We start from the raw sequence: 26,826 nt of genomic DNA on the forward strand, positions 1-26,826 counted from the left end.
CAGTGCTGCAAAAGCATTGAAAGAACAAACTCTATAATAGCTAACATGCCACAACAGACTGCTACACAGTCTTAGCACAAAATAGGATTCCTGTTTTATTGTTATTTCCAACAGCACTGCCAAAAACCTCTGAAGCATCTGCAAACGCCACATGAACTAATACCTTGATATAGCAGATAAAAATAACAATAGATTATTGCCTGCATGTTGGAAAATGAATGGAAGAAACTGCAGATGAGTGAAAGGAGGCCTCCTAGGTCATCAGGGCCTGCCCTTCCTACTGCAGGCACTGCATCCTAAGACGCTGAAAAATTATTGAGTTCCAACTTAAAAGTAGGTAGGTCTCAGCCTCTCTTCTGTTGTTGCTCCAATGAGATGGCTATTCCAGAATGCAACTTTCATGCTAGCTCTTCTTGCTAGCAATACACACTGCAGGCTTACTACAACTCTTCTGTTCTAACTGGTAGGATAGGCTGCACTTGATGATCTTGAAGGTCTTTTCCAGCCTTGGTGATTCTGTAGCAGCTCTGAACATTTAGCATTGCAAGACATACTATGCTATCCTGTAACAGCACAAGAACTCTTGAGAAGTTACATGTTTTGATGTTAATTCTCATGACTTAGTGATTTAAATAATGTGCCTCTTGGCAATGGTCACTGTAGAGTTAATGCACATTTATGCTACTTCCCTTATTTGGAAACACAAGAATCTTGCTAAAAATTACACACAAATACTGCAGATTTCTGTTATGCTGTACAGAATACTGAGAATCAATATTATCTTGCAGGAGGAAATACCAACTATAGGAAAAAAGATACATCTGTGGATACAATGGATCATTTTACTCCACGCTTTGAGTATTAAATTTATGCCCATTGCTTCAGCATATGGTACTGTCAAGATCTGGAAAGAGGATACCACATTGTACCAACTGATCAATCAACACAGCAATTCTTATGATCTTATGTACTGTGCTACCTACTTAAAAACTGCAGCCAAGTTAAGTTTCACTGCCCATGAACTAACAATGAACACTTAACTTTTAAACCATTCTTCTTAAGGAAGAGATTTATGATACGATATAATCAACATGGTGCCGTAAACTTCAACACTTATTGAATCTTCATCAGCCAAGACCCACATTTCTCAAGGATAATTAAAGCCATTCCAACTTCTGTGAAAACAGGTTGCTATGTAGAGGAGGGTGATGTACTTCATACAGCAAAATGAAATGTCCAATGGCAGAAAACAAAAAGATGGTATCAAGTGAAGCAGAAGTCATTAAAAGATTCCAAATAGAACCATGTAAGGATCTATTTCGAACCAGAAAAGCAAATAAAATCCTTTGCAGAGGATTTGAAGGCAACATTCAGATTCTCACAGTATGCCTAACTTAGCAGCAATTTCAAAAGTCTGTAAGAAAAAAGCTTATGAAGGAGTTTAAAAATTTGTCTCTTGGAAAGTTTGCTGAGCACCCTGAAGACAGAGTAGCTATTAAAAGAGGCATTGTAACATTTTAATACAAAGACTGTCTTAACCATCTATAGAACAGAGAACGTGACTCATTTCTACAAGTCTTTGAGCCCATTTTTTGGGCTAAGCATTTTTGTATCTTTTGTCTTCTCTCTCTCTCAGTAAGACTGATTCCCATTTCCTCCTCTACTTTCCACCTTTCTCTAGACTTTCATAATCAGCACACATTCCAAAGATGTCAAAATGGAGGCAACGGCTCCTGTGTATTGCCAAAAAAAGAAGATGCCATTTCTTCTCTCAACTAGCAAATAGTTTTTCTTCAGACCAAAGAGAACATATTACATATTCCAGTATACGACCATGCTCTTTTGTGGGAAGTCAATTGACTAGGCACATTCCTAGATAATGGGGCATTTTTCTGCTCCATCCTCTTCTCTGAGAGAGAAAAATAGGACAGATCTGATCACATAAAAACCCAACAGAGCTTAGACCTATTGTGTGGTTCTGCACTAAAGCAGCATATTACACTTTCCCTCTCCCCTGCACCAACTAGACAGACCACCCACCCATAACTTGGGGGCTGCTCTGCTGAACAAGTTTTGCCTTTTATATAAAATACTTTAAGACTTTAATGAAGAGCAACAGAAGCTTCTGGATGTAAGGATCTGTTAGCAAGCACGAGGGTGACCAAAAGCACTAATGGAAGAAAACAAAAATCAAGAACTAATTACAAGACTTGTAAGTTTTACAGTTTTCTCTCCTCAAATACTTTACTTATCATGTGGTAGCAGTGACCCAAGGACCCGACAATAAAAGGATATAATTTGGAGGAAGGAAGTTCCAGCTTAAGACCTGATTGGCTAGTGCAAGATAACGCTGAAACACTGAAGACATCTGAGCGTTGAGGTTTTCACGTCTGCTGAATTCCTGAAGTACCTCTACTGTGAGCATGAAGATCTGCCGCAGATCATCCTCCTAGAGTCAGGGCGAACAAAATTATTAATAAAATCTCTCAACCATTACTCAAAATGTTGATTAAAAAAAAACTTTTCTAAAGATAAAATAATTTTCTGTTATCGCCCTATTTTCGTTAAAATACAGAAAATATTCTGAAGTGGACAGAACCCCCCACTCCTTTGCAAAAATTCATAGATTTTTGTTTGTAAAGAATAAGAAAAAAAATCCTCTCATAAATGGTAGTCGTTAAAATAAAAACTGAACAATATGTTTTTAACAACTGGTGGAGGAGAAAGTTGGTCTTTGGCATGAAAAAAAGTTGGTAATTGTTCCACAACAGTCAGTTTAAAGCAATGCCTTCACAAAAACATTTCTGCCTGGCCAAACAATACATCTGAGACAACCAGACTACACCATCTGCAATAATATTTTTAAATACATAGCTCTCCTTGGCTTTAAACCAAAGCTATATTTAAGACTATCATTGTTCCACAGAGTATTCGTTTTGTTTGCAATTGGTAGCCAAGGAATTAAAGAGTCCAACCACATAAAGATCTGTAGCTCTATGTTCATAAAATGGGTAAAAAGGGATTGCAACTTTCCAATATGAGTTTTTAAAAAAGACATTACCAGCTTTCCTGAAGTAGCCAGTATATGCATTTATAATATAGTATTTGTCCTATTAAATGCTGTTAGGTACACACTGTAACTGAATGCACCTGATGCAAGAAAGTACTTCTGCTTTTCAGTGCTTGAATTGTAGAAAGACATGTAGCATATATTGATACAGAACTAGTTTACCTGAAATATCCGTTTACAGTTCCCATGGAACTCCATGCTTAGTCCAATGTTGCTGGTTTTACTTGAACTCGAGAACTCGCTCAACAATGCCGTTAAAATGGAACAGGCCAAAGTTTGCTACAAAAAAATAAGAGGCAATAATATAACTAAAGATGTCCAGTAACATAATACCACCTATATTGTTCATTTTAGCGTATTTCTGTGACTTCAGCTTCTTCTAGCACAAGCTAGAACAACTCAAACCTTTAAGAGTGTAGATCCTTGGGTGAACCATCTCTAAAATCATCCAGGCTCCAGTTTTACAAAATTAATTCAAGTATCTGAGCAACATAAAAGCCAGAATCTGTACAATCATACTACAAAACTTATTGCAATCTGTTTCCCAGCCTTGCTGTTTATTTTCTCTCCCTGTGCACAGGGCTTTACCCGTATTAGTTTCAGGGAAGATTCAGTTCCCACTTATTTCTATTGATCTTATAGTTCAGGTCACTCTGAAGTTTGTTTTTGCTGTTCTTTGAAGTTGTTACACTTACTGTGTTGGTATTTGATCAAGACTAAATTTATATAACTGAAAGTTATAAAAGCACCTGCAACACACCTGTCTACTGCATCTTTTCCCCCTCCATCAAAAATAAAGAAAAGGAGAGGAGTACACAGACAGCTCTGATGCTTACAAGGTTTTGGATACTTTCCTCCAAAGCACAACATCCACAAGCTTCAGAAAGCACCTTTCAGACTATTCTGAGAATAGCATCTCTGAAGGGATACAAAACTTGGTGAGAAAAAGGCACATTATTTTTTGAGAAACGGATTGAAGGTTAAAGTATCTTATTCATTTTCAACTTTTAAGAAAAATCAAACACTTATCCTAAAACACAATTTAAAAGCCAACTTTCCTCTATGAAACATACTGCTCCAGCCTTTGTTGCTGTTCTTCTGAATTAGAAAAGCTGTTTCTCCTGATGCCAAAGTTCATTAACCATCATCACCACTTTTAATACATATTTTTAACTGATCATTACACACAAAGGGGAGTAAATATCATACAGTGGAGATGCAAGTACTTCAGCAGTGTGCCATTCACTACTCTAACAAGCAGAACAGAAACCACACACTGATGAGATGAAAACACTTTTTATTAAAGAGATTGTTCTTAACAGAAAACTTCAAAATTACTGGCTATCCTCCCAGACTGTTTGGAGCCAAGGTGCCAGGGATGGACAGAGGGATAGGAATTGTTAAAGGGTCATGCATGCCAGCAAGTGTCCAGGGGTTAAACAGAAATATGCACACTACCTCTGAACACCCGAAAGATTAAAGTGGAGATGATACTATTTATGCAAGCTCATACAACAGCTGAGACCAGTGCCATCCACCCACCAACTGCAACATCTTTGTTCAGAAATGCCTGTGAAGTCAGTACCTTGACCCCCCCAGACAACTAGTTATCTTAGCCGGTACACACTAAATTAACATTCTTACTTGCTAAATAAGTCCCAGACAGATCGTCCAGAGGGGCTTCGTGATATTATATGGGTTCTCTCTTCTGTATAATAAATATTGTTGATCAGTTGCTAAATCCAAGCCCCCTCATTTTAAAGAAATACCTATTTCTTTCAAGTGGATTTCTCATCTACATTCACCACCATAAAAGCAAAGTTTAGCCAGGAAAAAAACAGCATCCACTTTCAACTGCTCCAGCAAAAGTGCAATTTCGCCAGTTCTACACTACACAGAAATATTTCTAGTTAGCTCAAACATTTCAGTATGGTATTTCCAAATTTCTGTTTAAGCTATTTCCACCATTTTTTTTTTTTTTAATTTATTTAGAGGAAATCCAGATTTGATCCAATATAAAAGAAATAGTGTAGGCTAACACTGACTTCTAAATCCAACATTAAAAGCTCCATATAAAAGGAATTGATTGGGTGGGGGGGATGGGATGGACAACAACGACAAGCAACCCAAAAAACCACCCTGATGACTGGCTGTAGAACAATTCCTCCAATAAGAATATATGTTTTTAAAGGAATAATGTAAAGTTGCTGGAGAACACTCTCCAATTTTATTATGTGCCAGGAGATACAGAAGTCCCACAAAGCTCTCTAAATACTTTAAAATACGGGCTTTTATTTTATGCTTGAATTACTGACACACTGATACTTTTCAGCTTGGGGAAGCCATGACATAAGGACATCATTAGTTACAGTTACAAATCTGTATAGTTTGATGCTCTATAATGTACCATGATTACTGTATGGTATTAATAACTATACAACTGCCTGGCTAAATGTTAAACTGCTTCTGCTTCATCATGCAAAGATCTCCACATGAAGCTACCATCCAGATCATCCCAGACAAGCAGGGCAGTGATGCTGACTACCCATCACTTGCAGTTGGTTGCCAATTGTTGGAAAATAAATCAGTAATTATGAATGACAGGTAAGGAGGAATAGAAAAATGTTTTTTCCCCCACCACGATTACAACAGGTTAATACTAGCTGAAAACAGACATTTTGTCCTTCCATTGTCTCCAGTTTGCTTACACAGTATATAACAATTTAACCTTTCTGTTTGGATAGTAATCTGCTATTGCATGCTAAACTTGTGTCCATTTTTATTTGTGCTTTTCTTCTGATTTCAAGGAGAAATTTAAAAGGAAGACTAAATTTTATGGTTGATGGTACAGAAATCTCTTCAAAGATGCAACGAGCAATGGATGCAGCTAGGCTGACTGAATCTGCTAAGAGCCTGGAAGAGTAGCTTGAGCAGTGACCTGCCCCCCAGATTTCATTAAGGGCTACTTCAGGTAGTTCTAACATCAGTAGTTGCTTTGAGTAACAAAGGAGAAGTGTGACATTACTAGAGTTTCACACACTTTATTCCCTCCAGCAGCCTAGTGCACCATGAACACCTGGGCACACTGCATCCCTCTGCCCTCCTTCCTCCCACTGAATTCCCAGCATCCTGCCAACTGCTGTACCTTGGTATTTGGATACCTGGGGTGCAAATCTTACCCCATTCCCTCACCATCCCAAGGGTGCTGTGTGCTCCACAGGCATGTCCATGCCTTCCTCCTGTCACTCTCTGTATCTGTATTTACCCCTTGCAATTCCATGAGGAACTGTAAGTACACCCCTACATCCAGGTCACCAGAGGAAGAGAAGACAAAAGGTAAGATACTGGCCACTAATTTAACATTTATTCCAACAACAGGCTGAGAGAAGACTGCTTGAGATTGGTTTCCTAGAAGGTAGGTCCTGTCCCCCAGGAGTTTAGTTTACAGGCAAGAGCAGAGGAATAGTAACCTGCCCTTGAGATGTCAGGCATTTGCATAGATCTGCATATAAACCCACCACTGCTTCCCAAAATCGCCATAGGACTACAGGAATTTATACAGATCACTGTGCATAGCAGCAAGGTTGCCATTTTCATATGAATATTAATAAAATAATTGGCATAAAACAACATGTGCCCTGCCATCTATTGAACTCTTCTGAATACACAGTAATACTTCAGAAACTCTGGAATAAGGCTTATGTAAACTTTACTAAAGGATTTTCCTTTATCAAAAGTAACTTTATTGAAAGTTAACTACTAATATTTTGAAATACTTTTTAAAAATTTACATGTATGTTTGGTATAAAGACATTAAATAACACAAATGCAGGCTACTAGGGAAAATATTTTTTAAATCGAAAAAAATTTCAGATAAACTTTGTGAAATAAAATTACATCTTCTTAAATGCATTCAGTTTTATTATGTTTAACAGGTGAAAAGTTCTAGGATAGAGATGTTCTTTCATTTTGTATTTTGTTTTTAAGGGTTTTGCCATGCCACAGAAGAGATTAATCATCTGATTTAATAATACCATACGGTAATAGGCAGAAAATGCACATGATTCTGGGCATCATATTAAAAGTCAGATCTGAATGTCTATTGTGCACTAATGCCATTAACTTCATACCAGTAAGAGTACACCTCTGAACCTAGTTTGACTCACTCGCTAGTAATTTCACTAGTTCTGCCACAAGTACATACCCAAACAATAAGCCCATCTAACAAAATAAAATACTTCTCTTGTTGAGAGTGTATTGCCTCTGAGAATAGCTTGGCACTCACCCCAGTTAGCTTTATTACCAGGAATAAACTTTATGAAAGATCGCTATACATAAAATAGACTCTCAGCTGCTCAAACAGAAGATCAATGGGACTTGTGATAAGAGATTAACTTGGCAATCAGACACCCAGCAGTAACATTGTTTTGGTGGTTTTCTTTTAAAATTACTCTAATAAAACACAAACAGTACGGAAAGTCCATTCACCATTTTAATAGTAAACAATACTTATACATATATTTCATAAAACTCTGATGAAGAAGGTGAATGCAACTTATTCCTCCAGATGGAATGTCCCCTATAACAAAAGTTTAAGCCCTAATGTTTGAAGGGATTTCACACTTGTGCCTGGACTGCCCATGGAATAAGTGAACAGCTTCATTTGAGGGTAGTTAGGTTACAAAGCGTCTGAAAGGAAGAAGAGTTCAAATACAGCTTAGGAAAAAAATGGACAAGTGGTACATCAGCTCCAAGGTCTGAAATTCAGAGCAGAGATAGAGCTAGGTTGCTAGAAGCTTGATTAAATAATTGATTTTACTACAAAACCTAAACTATCAAGCAACCTCCACTCGTCTTCTGCAAGTTTCATTTTTTCCTACAGAAAAATGAATGAGTATATTTAAAAGAATAAAGGTCTCATCCAAACAGAGCAAATTGTAACATCTATCCAGTTATGTTAGATCACTGCCAGCCTGAATAGGCATTTAGAGGACTTTTTGTCTCCACCTGTATAATGTAAACTCTGTTACTGAAACCAGAGGGAAGCCACAAAAAAACATTTAATAATATCCCTAAACCAGATAATGTTAACTTGCACAGAAGCAGGAAGAATCAAAGAGTAAATTTATCAGAGGTAGAATTTGCTGTGCTGCTCCTAGATGATAAAATTCTGTAGTGCAAATGTGTCAAAAGCAATTATACCAAATAAGTGGTTTAAAGCAAGGCTACCTTTATATAGGCAGTAATATACTTCTTCCCTAACTTCCTTGAATAAGCACAGCTGTATTTGCTAACATTTTTCAGAGAATCTGAACACCCAGAATGTAAGCTGCAACTCCAAATGGAAGTGTTAACAGGATGGCCACAAGACCAAAAGAAATACCATTATGTCCACAGAGTAAACTAGGGCCACTCCAACCTTTCAACTTGTGATTATTGCAAAAGGAGGGGGGAAAAAACCCAGCAGCTGAAGTAGTAACTCCCAACCAAAGACGACCAGAATATATTCTGAAGAAATTTAAGCTAAAACCAGGAAAAACCTAGTGGATTTTATTTTTTTTTTTCCTTCCCAAACAATCCAATTGGTGGGGGAAGAAATTAAAAAATTAAAATAAAAGGTGTACAGCAGGGACAGGATGATGGGAATAGGACTCACAGCTGCAGTTTTGTGCTGTCAGCAGCAAGGGACTGCTTGGGCAGCACAACCCTTTTCTCCCATTCCCCTCTGCCACTGTTAAAAGACAGATGAGCAGCACCAGGTGAACACACCACACCTATAGCAGCATAACAGGCAAGACCCTGCTCCTCCTCCTCTGGGGAACCAGGCAAACCAAGCAGGGGAAATTGCCAAGGCTGAGCTGAGAAAGAGAAAACCAATTCCTCTGCAAATCACTGGGGGCCACAGGAAGATGATCTTGTGGCATGTGAAGCATGCAAGCTTTGGCCAAAGAGAGAAGGGAAGTAGCAGCCTCTACTAATAGTGGAAGAGGTCAAGGCAGAGTTTGCTGGAGCTTAGGGTGGAAAACATGCTTTGATTTGTTTCTCTGGGGACTGGCAAAGTTCTGAAGCAGAAATTACAAGGAGAAAACAAAAAGTAATCTCATAAAAAAGTGAAGGTCTGAAAGCCATTTATATAGAGGTAACATCCTTCTCCAGGTTCTTTCTGAAAGGCATCAGTTGATCTTTCTTCCTACAGTAGCTGCATGAACAAATCCAAGACTTTCTATCAAATTCAAATTAATGAATAGTAAGACTAGCCATGCAGCTTGCCATCAGTATCACCCAGCTTTAAATACACATCATCCTGGCAAATGGTTTTTGGTGGGCAAGGGGTCCCCTCTGCCAGATATGCCAAATGACCAGCAATACATGGCTGAGCTCCACAACAGATCTGCTAAAAACAAACAAACAAAAAAACACACACACACAAAAAACAACTTTTAAAAAGGATTAGGAGGGAAAAGGTTCGTTGGGTTGTTTTTAAGTACACTCCCACACAGATCCATTTTGTTACTGAACATACATATTCTGAAGGGCAGTACCAATGAGAGAAAGCAGAATGAAAGACCAAGCAGCTTAGGCCAATAAACTTCTCAGAGGCATTTCCCTCAAGCCTGTTCACGTGTGTGTCACCACAGTAATAAAAGAAATCTCAGTATAGCACACGGAAAAGCACCATTCCTTTCTTCCTAGTGAGTCTCCAAGGTCTACAGGTGAGGACCTCCACATCTGCACATCTCATGAGACAGAACTGAGGAAACAAGAGTCCTGGACACCATACACAGTACAGAGGGCATACATCTCTCCTCTGAATCATGCCTCCTCACTTCCCAGCCCCATCTTTGAAACTGTAGCTCTACTGTAAATAATAATACTGGGAATTATCAATTTCTAATATTAAGTTATTAAGTGACTAAGCTGGAGTCTTGCTCTACTGCATCTCTGGTAAAGTAGGCTCTTTTTCAAAGGAAAGATTGGAAAGCTTTGAAAGGCACTCTGGTTAATAAAACTACTAAAAAAAATACTTATGTTTTAAAGTTCTCTTACATTTCTATTACCAAGTTTTAACCTCACATTTGGAGTAGTTTCTGGATCCCTAAAATTCCCAAACCAATCTTTAACACACTCTTAGGCCTTTATAGAGCACTTGTCAGCCTGAAGGAAACAGCTTTAATATCCCAGTTTAGCATCTGGTTTTTGTAGTCAACATGTTTCAAAGGCAGTAAGGTTCATAGGACAAGGTAATAATTTTACTAGACCAGAAGATACAGCTGAGTGTGAGGGGAATAATATACATTTTTTGGTCAAAATATAAAAGTCATGAGAGCCTTTCCAACTCCTATTCCACCACATGAGAAAGCAACAGCTAAACAGGGATCCAGAAATAAAATTCCTCTCAAAGAACAGAAATAAGACCCATAAATGTGAAATAAATGTAATAGTTATCTACACAGCCCTTATTATTGACAGATTAATTTCAATGAAGATGAATGAATGCCTAGAGTTCTGCTTATTAATATTTCCCACTGATCACAGGAGAACCACCCACAGTACATTCCTGAGCAGTTTTAGGTAACCTGAAACATCTGAATCTCCTCTCTAGCTCCACCATGAACACTGTGAAACAGACCAACAGATGTACAGATTTTTAAGAAAGAAGGAACTGTTAGGATCCCAGAGCTCTTCCAGTAAGTCTTGACAAGTCTTCTTGCACATACAGAAAAATTTATGGAGCTTTATATTAGAATACATTCTACTGTATGCACGGTAGGTCTTAAATACAGCTTCTCTTGCTTCCCAGACCTGTTTCAGGCCTACAGCAGTTGAACCCTTCTGCATCTTCCTACCCACATTCTAGAAGAAATTCAGGTGTGATCCATATCCTAGACCAGTTTTAAACAAAGTCCATCTGCTTGTGTTCACATGCAGACCAGTCCCTCCTCCTGGGAATAAGTTACCTTAGCTGCCAGGATTCCAGTCCTTCTGGCAGGGTTGAAGGACAAACAAAATCCTTCAGCTATGCAAAAGCAGAATATTCTACCACAAAAAGAAACGGCCAAGACATTGAAGACATTTATAATTAAGAGTTGGCCAACACAATTCTCCAAAACCTTGGTATCAGTGACAGAAAACACTTATTTAGCATTTTAAGATTGGCCCATGATAGTGTGTCTACTACTAGAAGCTCAGCCTCCCAGAGATTAACATTTAGAAAAGAGATGCTGAAATATGTATTGGAGGGAAAATACAGGAGACTTTTAGCTCTGTTACAGGAGGAGCCAGGAAAAACAAAACCAGGTACTCCAAAGCTAATCCTTGCCCTCCCAGAGGATTACTAGCTAAACTCATTCATAAATTATTAGTCAGCCAGACACTCTGTAGTGTGCTTTCCCTCTCAGACAGAGGTTTCTTCGACAAGATCCATAAAGGTCCACCCTGCATGGAAGCAGCAACAGAAGCCAATGCTCCAAGTTCAAACTCTGGCTCTAATTAGGCACCCGGTGCTTCCCATCCCAGTAATATTACCTCTCCTTAGTGCCCTTTTATTTCCTTAACATGTACACAGCATTCCACTAAGAGATTACTCAATAGTAAAACCATCTTTTTCATCTCCTGCCCACTTTCTTTCTTTTATCACTATTCCTAAATCTTGCTTCCAATCTCCCTTTTGTTTGTTTTTTGTTTGTTTGTTTTTCATTCTCAACAGTTCATCCATCGCTTCTGCTTCCTTTTCAGTTTGCCACATTACTCAACACCCTCAAAATACATCAATCTATAAAGATATTTTTAACTAATACTCAAGAAGTTCAGGTATTAGGCATATAAAATCCTGCAAAAGGACACATTTAAAAGATGCGGTACCTGCAGAAGGATAATTTTTTATTAAAATTAGGAAAAACTTCTTTAATATGAGGGTGGTAGATCACTGGAACAGGTTGTCTATAGAGGTAGTGGGGGCCCCATCCCTGGAGCCATTCAAGGTCAGGTTTGATGGGGCTCTGATCAATCTGCTCTAGTGTGAGATGTCCCTGCTTACTGTAGGAGGGTTGGACTAGATGACCTTTAGAGGTCTCTTCCAACCCAAGACATTCTATGATTCTCTGATCTACATTCGCTGCTTTCCTCATTACACCAACCTTCAGGAATTGACCCTGACAACACATTACTGAAAAGTCCAAAAGATTTAATGAAGCAAGAGTGCCTAACAAACATAAAACTAGTACAGATGTCTCACAGGAACTGGGGGTAGTACTGCAGGGAATGAAAAAGATTAAGTGCCCATTTTACTATTTTAAGACAAAGAAGGGCCAGGAAGCTTCAGAGCCAGCAGAGAGGAGAAAGCAAGTGGGAAGCAGGCAAGAGATCATTTTGCTTTTTTAGAAAGGACTGCCTCTCAGTTATAAACTGCTATAGAAAGCCATTACCAACCGCTAACAGCCACGTTTAAGAGCTTTAAACATTTTTAAATATGAAATAACCTGCTGTTGACTCCATGTGTTATTCATCAGCTGCTGGAGCGAACTTCAGGTAGGAGGACACAAACAGTAGGTGAGAGGAAAGATGAAGCAGAAGTCAGGATGGACACAGAAAGGGACCAAGAGACTTGATAAGAATCTGGGAGTCACAAAGGCATGCCAGATTTCTGAAACTTGAGTGTACAAGGCTGGAGGCAAAAGCACACATCGCATTAAAGGTAAGACATGTTAAAAAACTAAGAAGAGTCAGGGAGGCACAGAGGGCTGGAAAACATCTGCTGATCTCTCCCAACACCCATATCCTAGTCTCTTTCTTGACTTGGATGTAGGCTGGTTTTTATAAATAACTCATATAAGCACATCTCCAGTGACCCGTGACACTGCATAGCACTGTTCTGACAGTGCACCTATGATCTTGAAAGCAGCACCAGTGTCTTCACTTCATATTGCACCTTGAAGCGCCCTTTGCTGAGGCTCCACAGGACAGCAAGGCAGCTATGCCACTATGGCACCACATAGCCTGATGGACAGGGCTGGACACTGCAGGACACCAGCAAAAACATCCAACTGCCTTTGAAAAGGTAAATAGATAATTCATTGTATGAATTACTTCATACAACCTTTCAAAGTTTTTATATGAGAGGTCTGCCCTGAACACACTCACAGAGCTCAGTTCTGGCAGATACTGTGCTAATACACTATTTTATTACTGCTTATTACTGTGTATGACAAGTCCTGAGTCATAGGAAACTGTACCAGTTTCTCTTGCAGAAAAGTCTCAGAAGATTAAGGGAAGTGATGGATTCCCCAACACTGGACATTTATTTTAAGACTCAGCTTGACAGGGTGCTGTGCCATCTCATCTAAACCACAATCCTACCTAGAAAGGTTGGATCAGATGATCCTTCAGGTCCCTTCCAACCTGGCATTCTACAATCCTGTGATTACAACATCGTAAATGAGAACTATTTTATAATACAAAACCTCATACACACATGGGAGCATGTGTTTATAACCAGCTTGCCAAAGACTAACAAACTTCTACACCTTACAGAAGAGATGTTCCAGCAGCACCACAAGTAGTAAGTCATATTAGCATACTGGAATAGAAAACATTATATACTCAAGACATTTTAAATAACATTCTTAAAACTTTAGCACAAATACTTTGGAAAACCTATGGACAAAGTAATCCTTGTGAAGATAGGTGGTTAGAGGGAAATGAAGAGCTGAGCCAAACTTGGTCTCTGTAAAGTGGCAGCAAGTGGAACTTGGAAAAGAGTGAAATATGGCTCTTTTCCCCAGCCAGAGCTCCTCTGCTACGTGCTCTGTTTTGCAGCAAGCCCAGGATGATATACTTAGAGCAGGCAGCCTTGGCTTGCTGTGTGCTGTGGTCAGTGCAGCATGTCTGTGTGTCAGCACATGCACAGAATGCAACTGCACAAGCTGGACTGTGCAAGAGTTAGTTCAGAGACAGCTTCTCTGTAAATAGCCATGTTTTTATTTACTCAACTTTTGTATCTTCATTAAAAGGTCATAAAAACTACATAAGCATACACACTGGCATGCATAAAACTTGAAAACCTCAGTTGCAACTCCACTTTAATAACAGGGATGTTACCTGGAAAAAAGCATGAACTTGGCTTTGTTCTCCTAAGCAAATACCCATTTCTATCCAAATTATGCAAAACAAAAAGGCTGAAATTTTCTTCTTAAGCTAAATAACAGTGAAATTAAGTTTAGAAGTGTAGCTGAAATTTCCATACCCTAGAGGGGTATCACTTGTGCTCAGAGGTGACACACTATTTTTAGGACCATGACATGAGCTGCATTACTTCTAGTACACTTTGATCAAATTTTCAGAATTAAACATTTGCTGCTCACATCTAGTACAGCTGCTGCTCAGCAAGGTTATGAGTCAGTTCCCTCAAGGTTTGTTTAGTTTGGGAAAAGCTTCAGTTAAAAGTTTCATTATGGAATCTATATAATCTTCAATTTGCATTTGATAGGAGAAAAATCACCTCTCTTTAATCTCTAGTTACATGCCTCTATTATGACCTATTCTAAACTTAACTTCTGGCATAGCAGACGGAATTTCACTAAATGCATAGATAGATATTGGACACCTTGTTTCCACTTTGAGCTCAGTATGGAAGGTAACACCCCTAGTAGTATGACATTAAATCTAGAGTAAGTTTTCTATTTCCATTCCATGTTTTGCTTCCTCACACCCCTTTCTCTCCACCTACCAGTCTCCCAGAGAATAGCAGAGGCCTGTGCCTCTTTGCTGGGTAGCTCATTCTGACAGCTGAGCCACAGAAGGGTGCAGGACTGCACAGAGGGAAGGGGAACAGTGTGTAGAGAAGCTGGCAGCTAATGGAAAATCCATTTGAGATGGTGCTGTTTTATTAAAGAAACCCAGAGAAACAAACAAACAAACCACAACACCAAGCCCATAGCACTTAAAGTAGCTATTCAGAGAAACCCCTTCCCTAAAAATGATGGTGCTCTGAAGAGCTACACATACTATCACTAGTCCCAAAGTACTCTTACACAAAAATCTCAGATGTGCTGAAGGATTGCTTGAATAGCTATCCATTTAATCACTAATTTTAATTTCTAGGTAAGTATGCAAGACTTTGTAGTCATCAAGTATTTAACTCATGTTGCTGATACAGATTCCTTAAATTCTAAGAAAAAAACAAAACACTTACCACAGTGGGGTTACCACTGCTGATCAACTGGCTGACTTCATGGAAAATGCTTTTGCAGTCAATTGATTTGTCTAATGATCCCCGTTTCACTATCACCGCTACCGCCAGTAGAATCTGCTCCCGAACATACTTTTGAAGGCTGTAAACAGCATCAAAAAGTAATTTTGAAAATTTGCAAATAATGTTGAACGTCAGTGCTCAATAAAGCTTTTCGCTCATTTCTTTTTCTAACATGTTGTGTCAATTCAAAAGGGAAAGCTGAGAACTCTACAGAAGTCAACTAAGTGTTAAGAATGAAAGATACATTATTGTTGAAATGGGTCTTCTACCACTACCCTTGGAAACAAAAGAATAACCCAGACTTTATGCAACATCCTACACGTTTCAGAGGTTTTTTTCTATACTTACTTAGGCCTCTGTAAGACATAGGTTAGAAGGAATGTTCGCAGTGATTCAATGCTAGTTTTTTCCAAGAGAATCCATTCTCTTACAACTGATTCCATTATTGCCGTAGCAGCTTGAAAAAGGACATAGTCCACTTTACTAGTTTCTGTGGGGAAAAACAAAGGCAGTTCAGAGCATCAGAAAGCATACATGTACTTGTCTGAATGTATTAGTAAGAAAAAAAAATGAATGGAATTTACTATTATTTTATTAATAAGTGTAATTTTGTTGCTATAAAATCAGACAAAGAGTTTATGCCTCAAAAGTGGGGGAATAACCCAGTTATTGTCCAAATTGTCCAATATTATTTGAGTCAGAAACTCAGGGGAAGAAAAGTTGGCTGTTTCAGGAGACAAAGCCAAAGATCAGGAATAAGAAAGCTAACATAACTGTGGAGCAACAACAACAAAAAATACAGATTTAGTCCCAATACATTAAGATTTATAAATAATTTGATAGGCATGCCAGAACTGAAGACTCCTCCAAAGTGCTTGCCTTCGGAAACAATGGGGCATAAAATGACATTTATTTTTTAAATGGTGAAGAGAAGAATGTCCACTTACATCCCAAAACATTTGTGTTTTAACTATCAAAGCAAAAGTTTTACAGACTGTTGTATTTAAGGTTTTCTACACTATGTTCAAGCTTCCATATTTATATTGCTGTAACCAAAATGTAAATTCCTACAGAAGTGTAAGAATCATTAGCCTGGTCTAAATATCAATTGCTTTGTATGTAGATGTGCTAACAACACCAGAAAAAAGGTGACAGGCTGACTACAAAGTAAAATTTAAAGAGAAACCCAGCTCGTTTTCCTCCCTAGTTCCTGATTTAAGAGTCCCTACCTCTCCCTTCTCACCTCCGGGTGTTAACCAGCTGTTCTTTCTGTCCAAACTGTACAAACAGTTACTCAACAAGCACAAAGTTTTGGGAAAAGTCTCTCAGTCCCAGGTCTGAGCACTGCAAATGCCTATTGGAGAAGCCACTGCCAGGAAACACCTGGCACATGTGGAAACATGCTGGTTCCTCAGTGGCAATCACACATGAGCCCTTGAAGGATGTAGTATTTCTAGACATCCAAAAGGTGTGAAAACCAGGATCATCACGTTCCTTCCAACTAGCCAGATTGCAGAAAGTAAAAAAAAAAAGGAAAAATGTCTGCAGTGATAATTAAATATTAATGCTAATTTGTATTCCATTCTTTAAGAATAAGATGAACCACCCCCTGCTCTAGATATCACAGTGTAATTGAACAAAACAGTAGTAGTCCTGTAATACTGACAACACGATATTCATGAGTTGTACTTCTCTAACTCAGTAAATTTAAAAATAATTGTTAAAAAAATAGTGTGGAATTAATGAAGTATGGCAATAATCCTATTTTAAACATAATTCTAGTATTCTGTTTATTCTGGCAAATTCTTTGAAATAAAAGTTGCTTTTTGGTTTTTTTTGCATATGTTCTTTTCCACAAATTTCCCAATTATCCTCACCAGGTTCCAGGATCAGATTTTGTTGAAACTTCCCCTTTGCCTGCCTCCAGCACTCCCATCTGGTCAGTACAGCAGTGCTGAGCAGGAATCTTAAGACACTTGCTCTGCCTCTGCAGTTTTCAGATTATTTAGCTGCCAAACTCTAAGAAATCTCTATAGTGCCTGAGAAAACAGATCTGTCTTTAGGGACTTGTAACACAACAATATTTACATCATTTCCATTTGAACCCAATAAATTTCTGCTAAAAGGCAATACCTACGTATCTCTTTCCTTTCTCCACAGGTATAATCCCACAAAACTTTGAATCAATACCTAACTTCTTTTTTTCTTGACACAACAGCTGAGCTGTTAACAGCAACTCACTATGACATAAAACCTGAAAAACTCTTATCATGGAAATGTTCAGCATCAGTGCAAAATCTGGCAAAGCTACATAAAATTGTATTGCTGATTTATTTAAAGGGAAGCACCAAGGAATCACATTACAGGCAGTCCAACAACCTCCACAGATTAGACAGTGCTACAATAATCATGTAGCAGATGAAAATTCTATCTGTTAAATCAGTTTAGGAGCTTAGCTATATGCAGTTGTACCTTAAAGCTTTAAAGCTGCCAAAACCAAAACCAAAGGGCAGCAACAGACTTCACCTTTCATCAAAAATTGCCCTCATCAAAATAAAAATTAATGTGCAGAATTCTCAGCTGCAGACCACCACCACCGTTCCAGTTTTAAGAACAGGTACATGCCTAACCTCTTTTATTAATACTTACCCAAAATGTGTTTGCACACAGCAAATGGTGATTTTGATTTTCTAAATGATAAGAATATGTGCTCAGCATGTTGGCGTTGTTCATTATTGACCATAGAAGGTGGTGCCTGAAAGAAAAAAAGAAATTATCCAAGAGCTAAAAACCTTTCTCAGCTGTAAACATACATGAACATTGAAATGAACTTACACGTATTTGACCTGATAAACATCAATACCAAGAATCTCTTGGTAAAACTGCCTGTTTTGACTCAGTCACAGCCTCCTCTTACATACGACTGTGTAATTTATATCGTGCACATGTAAGTGTGAATAATTGAGACATCAGGCAGAGAGTGAGTAACTCTAAGTACCGTGCTCCTAATGATGCCTTTTTAAGAAAGTCAGATCTAAATTCAACCCAATCTTTTTCTATTCAAATCATATCACTGGACACCACTAAACGCTGCTAAACACACTCACAACCACGTAAACAAAGCACTACTTCTTCTTTAGTCCTATGTTTGTTTTAAAAGATTGAATCATATAATAAATTCAAGGTATTAAAAAAGCATTACTATGGATGTAATCGAAAGTAAAATATAGGCAGTAACATACTGCCCTCTAGTGTTTCACATTAAAATTGACATCTTAAAAAGAGCACAGGCTTGAATTTGAGAGGGGTCAACTCGTTTGGAGATGGCTACAGTTGCTCCCCAGCTGCCTATGCCTTATATACCCATCACCTTAAGCCATGGACACCTTAACTGCTCAGGCAGCACCTGCTGCTCCACCACTGCTGAAAGCCAGCTTCACAGTGGCTTCCACCTGAATATCAACTATAGGTAAAGCATGAAACTGCACAGCAACCTGGACCATTGCGAGCTGGGATATTGGCTACAGAGCGCAGGTGAGAGCTAATGGCCTGCACGGCAGCCTCATCTCTTGGAGCAACACTGGGACCCTGTCCACTGCCCCACAGGGTAAACACAACCCTGCAGAAAACATCAGCTGTTCACAACACCACGCTGCTCTGCGTGTTTGACATTATTATTCTCCAATTTCTGTTATTTGGGATACTCTTACCAGGGACCGAGCACAAGGCAGCATGAGCTGAACTGATGCGCCTCTGAAAAAGGAACGTGCACTCAGAAAAACTGCACACAAACTACCGAAACAGGTCAAGGTGACAGAATAGGTTACTGAACTTCAGCTGAACTTTAACACTCCAAATCTGAGTCCTATCCTTGGCAATCAGAGGAGAATGTGTGTGCCACATACCTTTTGGTTTTGATTTACACCCACTGCTTTGGAAATACAGGCATGAAGACCATAAAGACCAAGGTATTTAAATTAAGAAAAATATATTCCAGTAAATAAAATATATAAAATCTGACTTAATTCACCCTTGACAAAACACAGACAACAGAAGATTCAAATATAAGCTAGTAACGTCACAGATTAAGGCTGCTGCTCCTCAGTAATTTCCTCAATAATGGGACTAAGTGAAGCAGAGGAAAGGAGGCTGCTTGGTCCTCAGATCAAAGGGGCCCTAATACACAGCTGTGAACCTTCTTACACAGCCAATTTCTGACTCTCATAATTTCTCCTGAGCAGGTATTATGAATGTCCTGGGAAGAGACGAGGGGTAATGGGTACAAGTTACTCCTGGGGAGATTCTTGGACACAAGAGGAGTATTTTTCACCATAAGAACTATCAGCCATTAGAATAATGCCCCCAGGGAAGGAGTGGGTTCTCCAACATTGGACACTTAAGATTCAGCTAGGCCATCTTGTCTATACCGTGCTTTTGCCAAGAAAGGTTGAACCAGGTGATCCTTAAGATCCCTTCCAACCTGATATTCTGTGATTCCATGAACTCTAACTCAACACCAAAATCCAAACTTTTAATAAAATTTTTAAGCAAATTTTAACTTGCAAAGCAGCCTCACTGAATTGGGGCATGTGACAGTCCTGTGCAAGAACCTCATCGCTCCTGCATGCAGCCAGCCACCAGCAGGAGCTGTTCCCAACCACCCGTTTTCTGCAGTTGGAAGGACAGTGCTTCTCTGCGTGGACTCCAGTTACATTCACTGCAACAGAGCCAGCTGTACCAAATGCCAGAATATTTGGAGCAGGTTATAAAAAACACACAAATGACCCACACAGCCACAGCTTGACATGCACTCCAGTCAGTGCTATCGCAAATAAACAAACAAAAAACAACTCTCTCTCTTTTTTCCCATTGTGTGGGCAAGCATTTCTGTAAATGCCCTGACTGGGGAAGTGATCACCAAAAAGCATCCCACCAAAGGAAGGTTATTCTCATCTGGATCAGTCCCCCAGCCTGATCCACAACAAGCCAGCCCAGAAGTCTGTGCCAGCACAGCATGGGACATAACAGATGGTGACACAGGGTACTTTTTTCAGCACAACTGCCATTTAAAGTGCATTTAATCTACAGCCTCTGTAGCTGTGCAATGCCACAGGAATACTCTGAAGCCTCAAGGAACACAAAGCTTTGCTCAATGAAGCTTTGTGAGAACTAAGAATCAAGTGACTTATTTTAATAACTGCTACCATAAAGAGAAGTCCCACTTTTTTCTTGCTCTCACTTGTGTTGTCTGTTACCTCCTTGCATTATCCCTTGCCCATCAAAAAAAAAAAAAAAAAGAGAGAGAAGAAAAAATAAAAAGGCAGGGGAGGCCAAGGGGAACAAACACACTTCTGTTACTTTAGTAAGCACCAAGAAGTCATACAAGCGCCAGAGCCAGCGTAACACGGGGAAAAAGAAGTGGTGTGACGTTGCCCTTTCAGCAGTACTGACCTTGCAGCTCTCAGCTCTGCGGTCTCATGAAGCCCCTCTAACTACAGCCAAGTTGGAAGCCACCCTTTGCGTATGACAAAGCATAACATTTTGGAAGTCTGTGGTCATTTACATTCTCATTTTTAGAGCAATAAGCGTAAATCAGGGCTACCTGATCCTGAACTGATTTTGCATTAACAAAGCACATTTGCATTTGCCATATAGAGATCACACCTGTTTTCAGTGTTCTCCAATATTTAAGAGCACTTCAGGGACATCAGCAGGAAATTATAGCACCGTTATGAAAAGACAGAATTAAAGTTCTGTGGGAAATGCTGCTTTATGCTTTCAGTAGTTAGAAAAGCGACCTAACTTAACATGGTTTTCTCTCCTACTTCTCTGATATCTGATCACAGAAGACCTCTGGCACCTTGAAAAGGCATATGGCACATCATATTCTTGTATTTATTTTAAAAATCACAATAATTTTATAATACGTTACACTATTAATTCTCAAAATTGTCCAGACCAGACAAGTGCAACAAGTAAGTTTTAAACTGTACTATGTAGCCACCAGAGGGAGCTTAAAGTCCAGTGTCTACTGCCTTCACTGTGTTCCACCAGTAGTTATCTGTACACTAAAAGTAAAGTCCAGATAATATAAGGCTTTAAAAGGAAGCTCAGCACATCCATATTCTGTGTAGAAAATTTTACATTACAAGAACATTGGCACTGGAAGCTGGTGCCCAGTAACCCCTCAGCACAACAGAGTTAGAAATGTAACCCAAGTACCCACTGAGCTTGGGAGGTCCCCACAAAATACCTACATTTTCACTGTTTTGTTTCTAATTGTCTCCTTCAAGCACTTTTCTACCGTGCAGCTTATGGGGAATTAAAAATCAATGTGGTAATGCTCTTTTGGCTTGTTGAAACTAATGCCAGCCATAACATTTTCCTCTCTGTACTGCCTGATGTTAACATTAACATCCATCTGCTCTCTTTTACAAATTACCTACAAAGACTTCTCCAGGATAAGGATCATCTTTGTGGTTTTAGTATAGCAAGATAGTGCCCCATAAGAACAGAGTTCCTATATAAAACAGTATTATAAATAAAATCCTTTCAGCTACCAAGGTTGTGTGGATGCAGAACAGGAAGAGCAACAGCAGTGTCTAACTGATAAGATACAGGACACTACTGACTCCAATGGTGACTATTAATACAAGGAAATGAGGAAACTGATAAAGACTAGAAACACACTGGCAGACTAACACTAATACTGTGAGGACCCCATAACTTATCTGAAAGCTTGGACAACTAATAAAAAAATTAATTCCTTCCCTTTTTGTCAACCAGCTTATAAAAAATAAAACAAAACTGAAAATGTTCTACTTCATTGTGCCCTGCTACCACTGGTCTTGAACAAAACAAGAACGAAAGACAAATAAAGGTACTTGACAACAAAATTGCAACAAATCAAATGAGCATATATTAAAAGATTTCAGTCCTGCATGTGTTTACAGAAATCACATGCTTCCTCCATGTGGCTATGAACGATGTTTACTATGGCTTTTCTGCTCAAGGAAGATACATCGGAAATCCAATCTCTGCTTCCCTTCTCAGAACAGAAATAGTTGTGATGGCTCTTCTCAAACCATCAACAGTAAATGAGCTAGTGGAAAAAATATTTTTGAAAATAACAGAAACTAAACTTAAGGATAAAATAGTCTGTGAAGTCAAAAGTAGAAAAAACCTTTAACATCTCACAGTCAAAAGAGACGACTGGGGAAAAAAAAAAAATACATGAGATTGAGAATCTCCATAAGATGGTAAATACAAGACAGACTTCTCAGTCATTGGCACCTTTTTAATATTTTGAGATACAAGGGAGATAGATGCAGTTTGAAGGAACACGTTGGCACAGATTGGCCAAACAGAAAAGCTGTCCAAATCATAAGTACAAACACATTTTTCTAGTGTAGTGTAAGCATGCTCCCACTTTCTTTACAAATACTGGATGCACAGAAAATTACTACAGCTCCTTCTGTACATACAGATCAGTTCTGTCAAGTGCATGTCCCTCAGTCTGCACCTTAGATGCAGGTAACCCTTTCAACAGTTGGGCAGTGATCTTCAGTGGTAAGAAGAGAGAGAGAGATTAGGATCTTATATCCTTGATTAGATTAATAGTTTCTTTTCAAAGTCTCACCTATCACCCTGCATTTGATTTTTCACTTTTTTTTGCATTAAAAAACACAATAAAATCAGAGCACAGTCAGGAGATAACATATCTCAGTTTACATGGCTGTTACAGCAATGACAATTATTTTAAAGGACAGGACCTGTTGTGTAGAATTAATCCCAAGTCGGGTTTTGCCTTCCTTGACTATTAGACTAGATACTTTACTAAAAAACTAAATCTAACTTCCATGCAATTACTTTTCTTTCCAGTGTGTAACCTGATAAAAACAAAACTGGATTCAGCTTTCCATCAGACATAAAATTACCTCTATGAGTTTGAGGTCAGCACAACCCCTTTAAATCCTGCTTTTCCCTGTTCTCACCACTACAAGAATGTTACCAGAAGGAGTATCACAGAAGAAGCTCCAGCATCCTTCTCCCTCCTAGCAAATTAGGTGTGTCCCAACATTTTTCATAACACCTGTCCACCCCCAGCAGTCTTAGTATAAGCAATCCACTGATCTGAAAAATGCTGAAGTCACAAATGTAACGAATTAACAGTATTAAACACTCCAAGCAGCACAGGGTCCTCAACAGCCACAGGAGTACTGGTAAGTTTTTAACTACCTTTCCCATTCTTATTGCCTGGAACAATCCTTTTGTACTATGGGAACATGACGAGCAGCACCTGATACAGCAGCACAATTTAATTCCGTTTATACACTGCCACTTACTTTTTTTCTATCCAAAATAACCCATCTTTGTTTCTATATAACACATGCTTCTCGTTTTTAACTTTGAAAATTTTTTTTCTGCTCCTCCCTTGATGGTACACCACAAATTTAAATGATACCATATTATTCACTTACACTATAAGAAAGGTCAGTACAACTGGAAACTAATAAAAAAGCTAAAAATTTGGTGTATGTTATCTAGGCAGAAACTGATTAACATAAAGAGGTATTAAAAATAATTTAAAATACTAATTCAGTGACACTCAGAACAGGAAAGTAGATATGAGAAAGAGATAGACCAATTGTCATTTGGAAAATACCCACATGACTCAGAAAGGTAAAAGTATACATGGAAAAAATAAGGGGTAAAAACAAGGGACCTGGGGGGTTTGTTTTAAATAGAAGTAGTTAAATGCAGACTGAGGATATGAAGCTACACATACGTATGCAGAACAACATGCTGAGTACAAGCATTTCCTACCTCAGTAACATACCTTTAAAATATATGTATAACTACAATTTGTCATGATGGACACTGTCAAGCAATAAAGGTAACAGAGCATGAGAAAGGCAGCCAACAAGCTGCAACTATCAGATGCTCTCTCTGGAAGACTCAAGTTGAAGTCACCATGTATTTGCCAATAATAGGCTGAAGAAGTAACACCACATCCACATTTGAAGTGGTGTCTGCTTTTTCAGCTCCTTCCTTTATTTCTGAAAACACTTGATACTTTTTTGAAAAAAGTAAAGAATTCTCCCCCTTCAAATGATTCTGTTCAGGCAGTTTCATGTTGATCATCACAGACACAAAATGCAGCATTTTTTGATCCTATGTTAAAAGTGACATTGTTTTATTAACAATTTTAGATGCCAGAGAATATTACTTATCAAATCACTTGTGAACAGTAACAGTATTCTAGAATTAACAACTTCTAACATTCAAGAGACAACATTATTATTAAAATTAATAATGGAATAGTTTTTTGTCTAAGTATGATTTAGTTATCAGTCTGCACTGCTATCTCTGCATCATACTTTTACCAGGAAAATTCCTGCCCATGATTTTGTACAAACACAATTAAGGATAAGATGAACAGCATTAATTCCTTGCAGACAGAAAGTTTGCTAGAGACAAATTCTGTTTTTTTCACAGGCTTTTGCTATGGCAAGACAGCACTGAATCAACCATACTCACTGTCTTTCTAAAATTACACTGAGGGAAATCTGCAAATTAACATATCACAAAGAACAGTCACCCACTCCTCCACATTTTGCTGCTTAAGAGAACACAGAGAGAGCGCACTGGAGTGTTTTAAAGTTGACACCCACAGTACTCCTACCTACAAAAAAAGGTCCCCTATGAACAGTACAGCCTAAACATTAGTAGGATTATGGAAAGGCAAACATGCCTACTAAGAGAAATTTCTTGGGTTTAAAAAAAATATCAAGTTGCTTGTATCTGCTAGAACTAAAGACAAGAAGGAACTTTCTTGCCAAAGGCAATGTTTATGTCTGCGAGTAAAGCACATTACAAACTTGACAAGGATAGAAATAAAAATCTGAGACTTCAGCTGAAGTGTGACTTCATAAAATTCACCACAAACTCTCCAAACTGAGCATTCGTAAACATGTAGGGGAATGTTTCCTTCCCTGCAGACAAGAGGTAAAACAAAACTGTTCCGGACCTCTGGTCTGTGTGCTGTTATCGGCTTATGGAAAACCAATTAAACACATTAATTAGCTGTTCTTCAGAAGGGTGTCTAGACTCCATGCTGCAGAGATCCTGGAAGTCTAACACAGATCAGAGTAAAGAGACTGAATCTCTATTAATACACAAGGATAAGCAAAAGCCACCACAGACGGTAATGGCACTGCTGGGACTGGACCTTGCTGACAGTCACCATCAGGCAAGACATGCTCCAAGAAGGGAGGAGCACAGGAGGCCCAGATGGCTCATCAACATGTCCCTGCAGGCAGGGAAGCCAAGTAACAGTGAGGCATATGCAAAGGAGAAAGATCATGAGTGTAATTGAGAACCATGTGCAAGGGAACAGCATGTGATAGTAATAACATAGCTGAGGAGTATGGGTAAAAATAGAAGAGAAAAGAGAAAAAAAGGACAAAAATCATTATACAGAAAGGCAAGCAGTAATTTTTAACTAGTGCATATGCTGCATTTAGGACAGCTAAATATATTACTGTGCCCATGCAGCAATCATACCTGCAACATACCTAAATAATAAAAAGTAGTGAAATTTTAACTTACTCTACTCTTCTACTAAGATGCTCAAAACCCCCTAAATCCGATTTCTATATCTTAAATAACAAAACACCTTAAGAGAAATGCTCCCCAGCACAGTTCTCCTATCTCAGTGAGTTACACAAAAGAATATATTCTCAAAATAAATAGATTCCAAGTTTAACTCTACCAAAGTCATGTTAAGCAACATGCCCCAAGACTGCCAAGCAATGAAGGTAAAAGGCAGCCAATGGGTTGCAAATATCAGACGCCCTGTTCATAAGACTCCAGCTAAAGTCACCATGTATTTGCCAATAACTTGCCCCACACCCTGATTCTGTGTTGTCAAGCCATAACCAGTTTCCATCCCACTTTTACCAGTAAGGCTTTTCAAGAGTTTTAAATACATATTTTCCTACAGCATATCACTGCACATTCTGTAACTGTTACTTGCCTTATTAAAATACATATGAAAAGAGATCAGATACACAAAGAACTGGATAGACACTTCTGTTCCCAGCTATTCACCCTACTTCTCTACCAGACATCGATATCTAACAGCACAGGGATGTCAGATCCACTCATTTAGCAGATGCCACCAGCCAGCAGTTGAGCCTCCATGAAGATGCTCAGCTCCCCAACATTCAGCAGCTGCTTCACAAGTGAATGAGACGTTCCTGCCTCGGGCACCAGGCCAGAAGGCAGTTTAAACAACTGGTATTGACAGCAGCTTCTCCTGTCCAATTCAGATCTGTCATTACACAACTAACTGCAAGAGCATTGAGCAGTAACTAAGTTACTACAGGAAACCTAGATAATATAATAAACAACTTCAACTATGTTCCTTTGCATCTGCTTTTTGGAATAATAATTTAAATTACAGCAGGAGCTCATCTTCAATTTAAAAGCTCCTCAAGATTAT

At 38.7% G+C, this 26,826-nt stretch overlaps 1 protein-coding gene across 1 annotated transcript in view; it reads right to left on the reverse strand.

Moving 5' to 3' along the window:
* Positions 1-26,826, reverse strand: part of XPO4 (exportin 4) — an 82,361-nt gene that overhangs the window by 40,663 nt on the left and 14,872 nt on the right. The window contains exons 2-6 of the mRNA XM_051626407.1: positions 17,970-18,075; positions 15,669-15,810; positions 15,261-15,399; positions 3,233-3,349; positions 2,296-2,449 (exon numbers count right to left, since the gene is read on the reverse strand). Of these exons, the coding sequence (XP_051482367.1) occupies positions 2,296-2,449; positions 3,233-3,349; positions 15,261-15,399; positions 15,669-15,810; positions 17,970-18,075 (658 nt within the window). The remainder of the gene's footprint in view (positions 1-2,295; positions 2,450-3,232; positions 3,350-15,260; positions 15,400-15,668; positions 15,811-17,969; positions 18,076-26,826) is intronic.

This window comes from Apus apus, chromosome 1 (assembly GCF_020740795.1).
Source record: "Apus apus isolate bApuApu2 chromosome 1, bApuApu2.pri.cur, whole genome shotgun sequence".
NCBI classification, from domain to species: Eukaryota; Metazoa; Chordata; class Aves; order Apodiformes; family Apodidae; genus Apus; species Apus apus.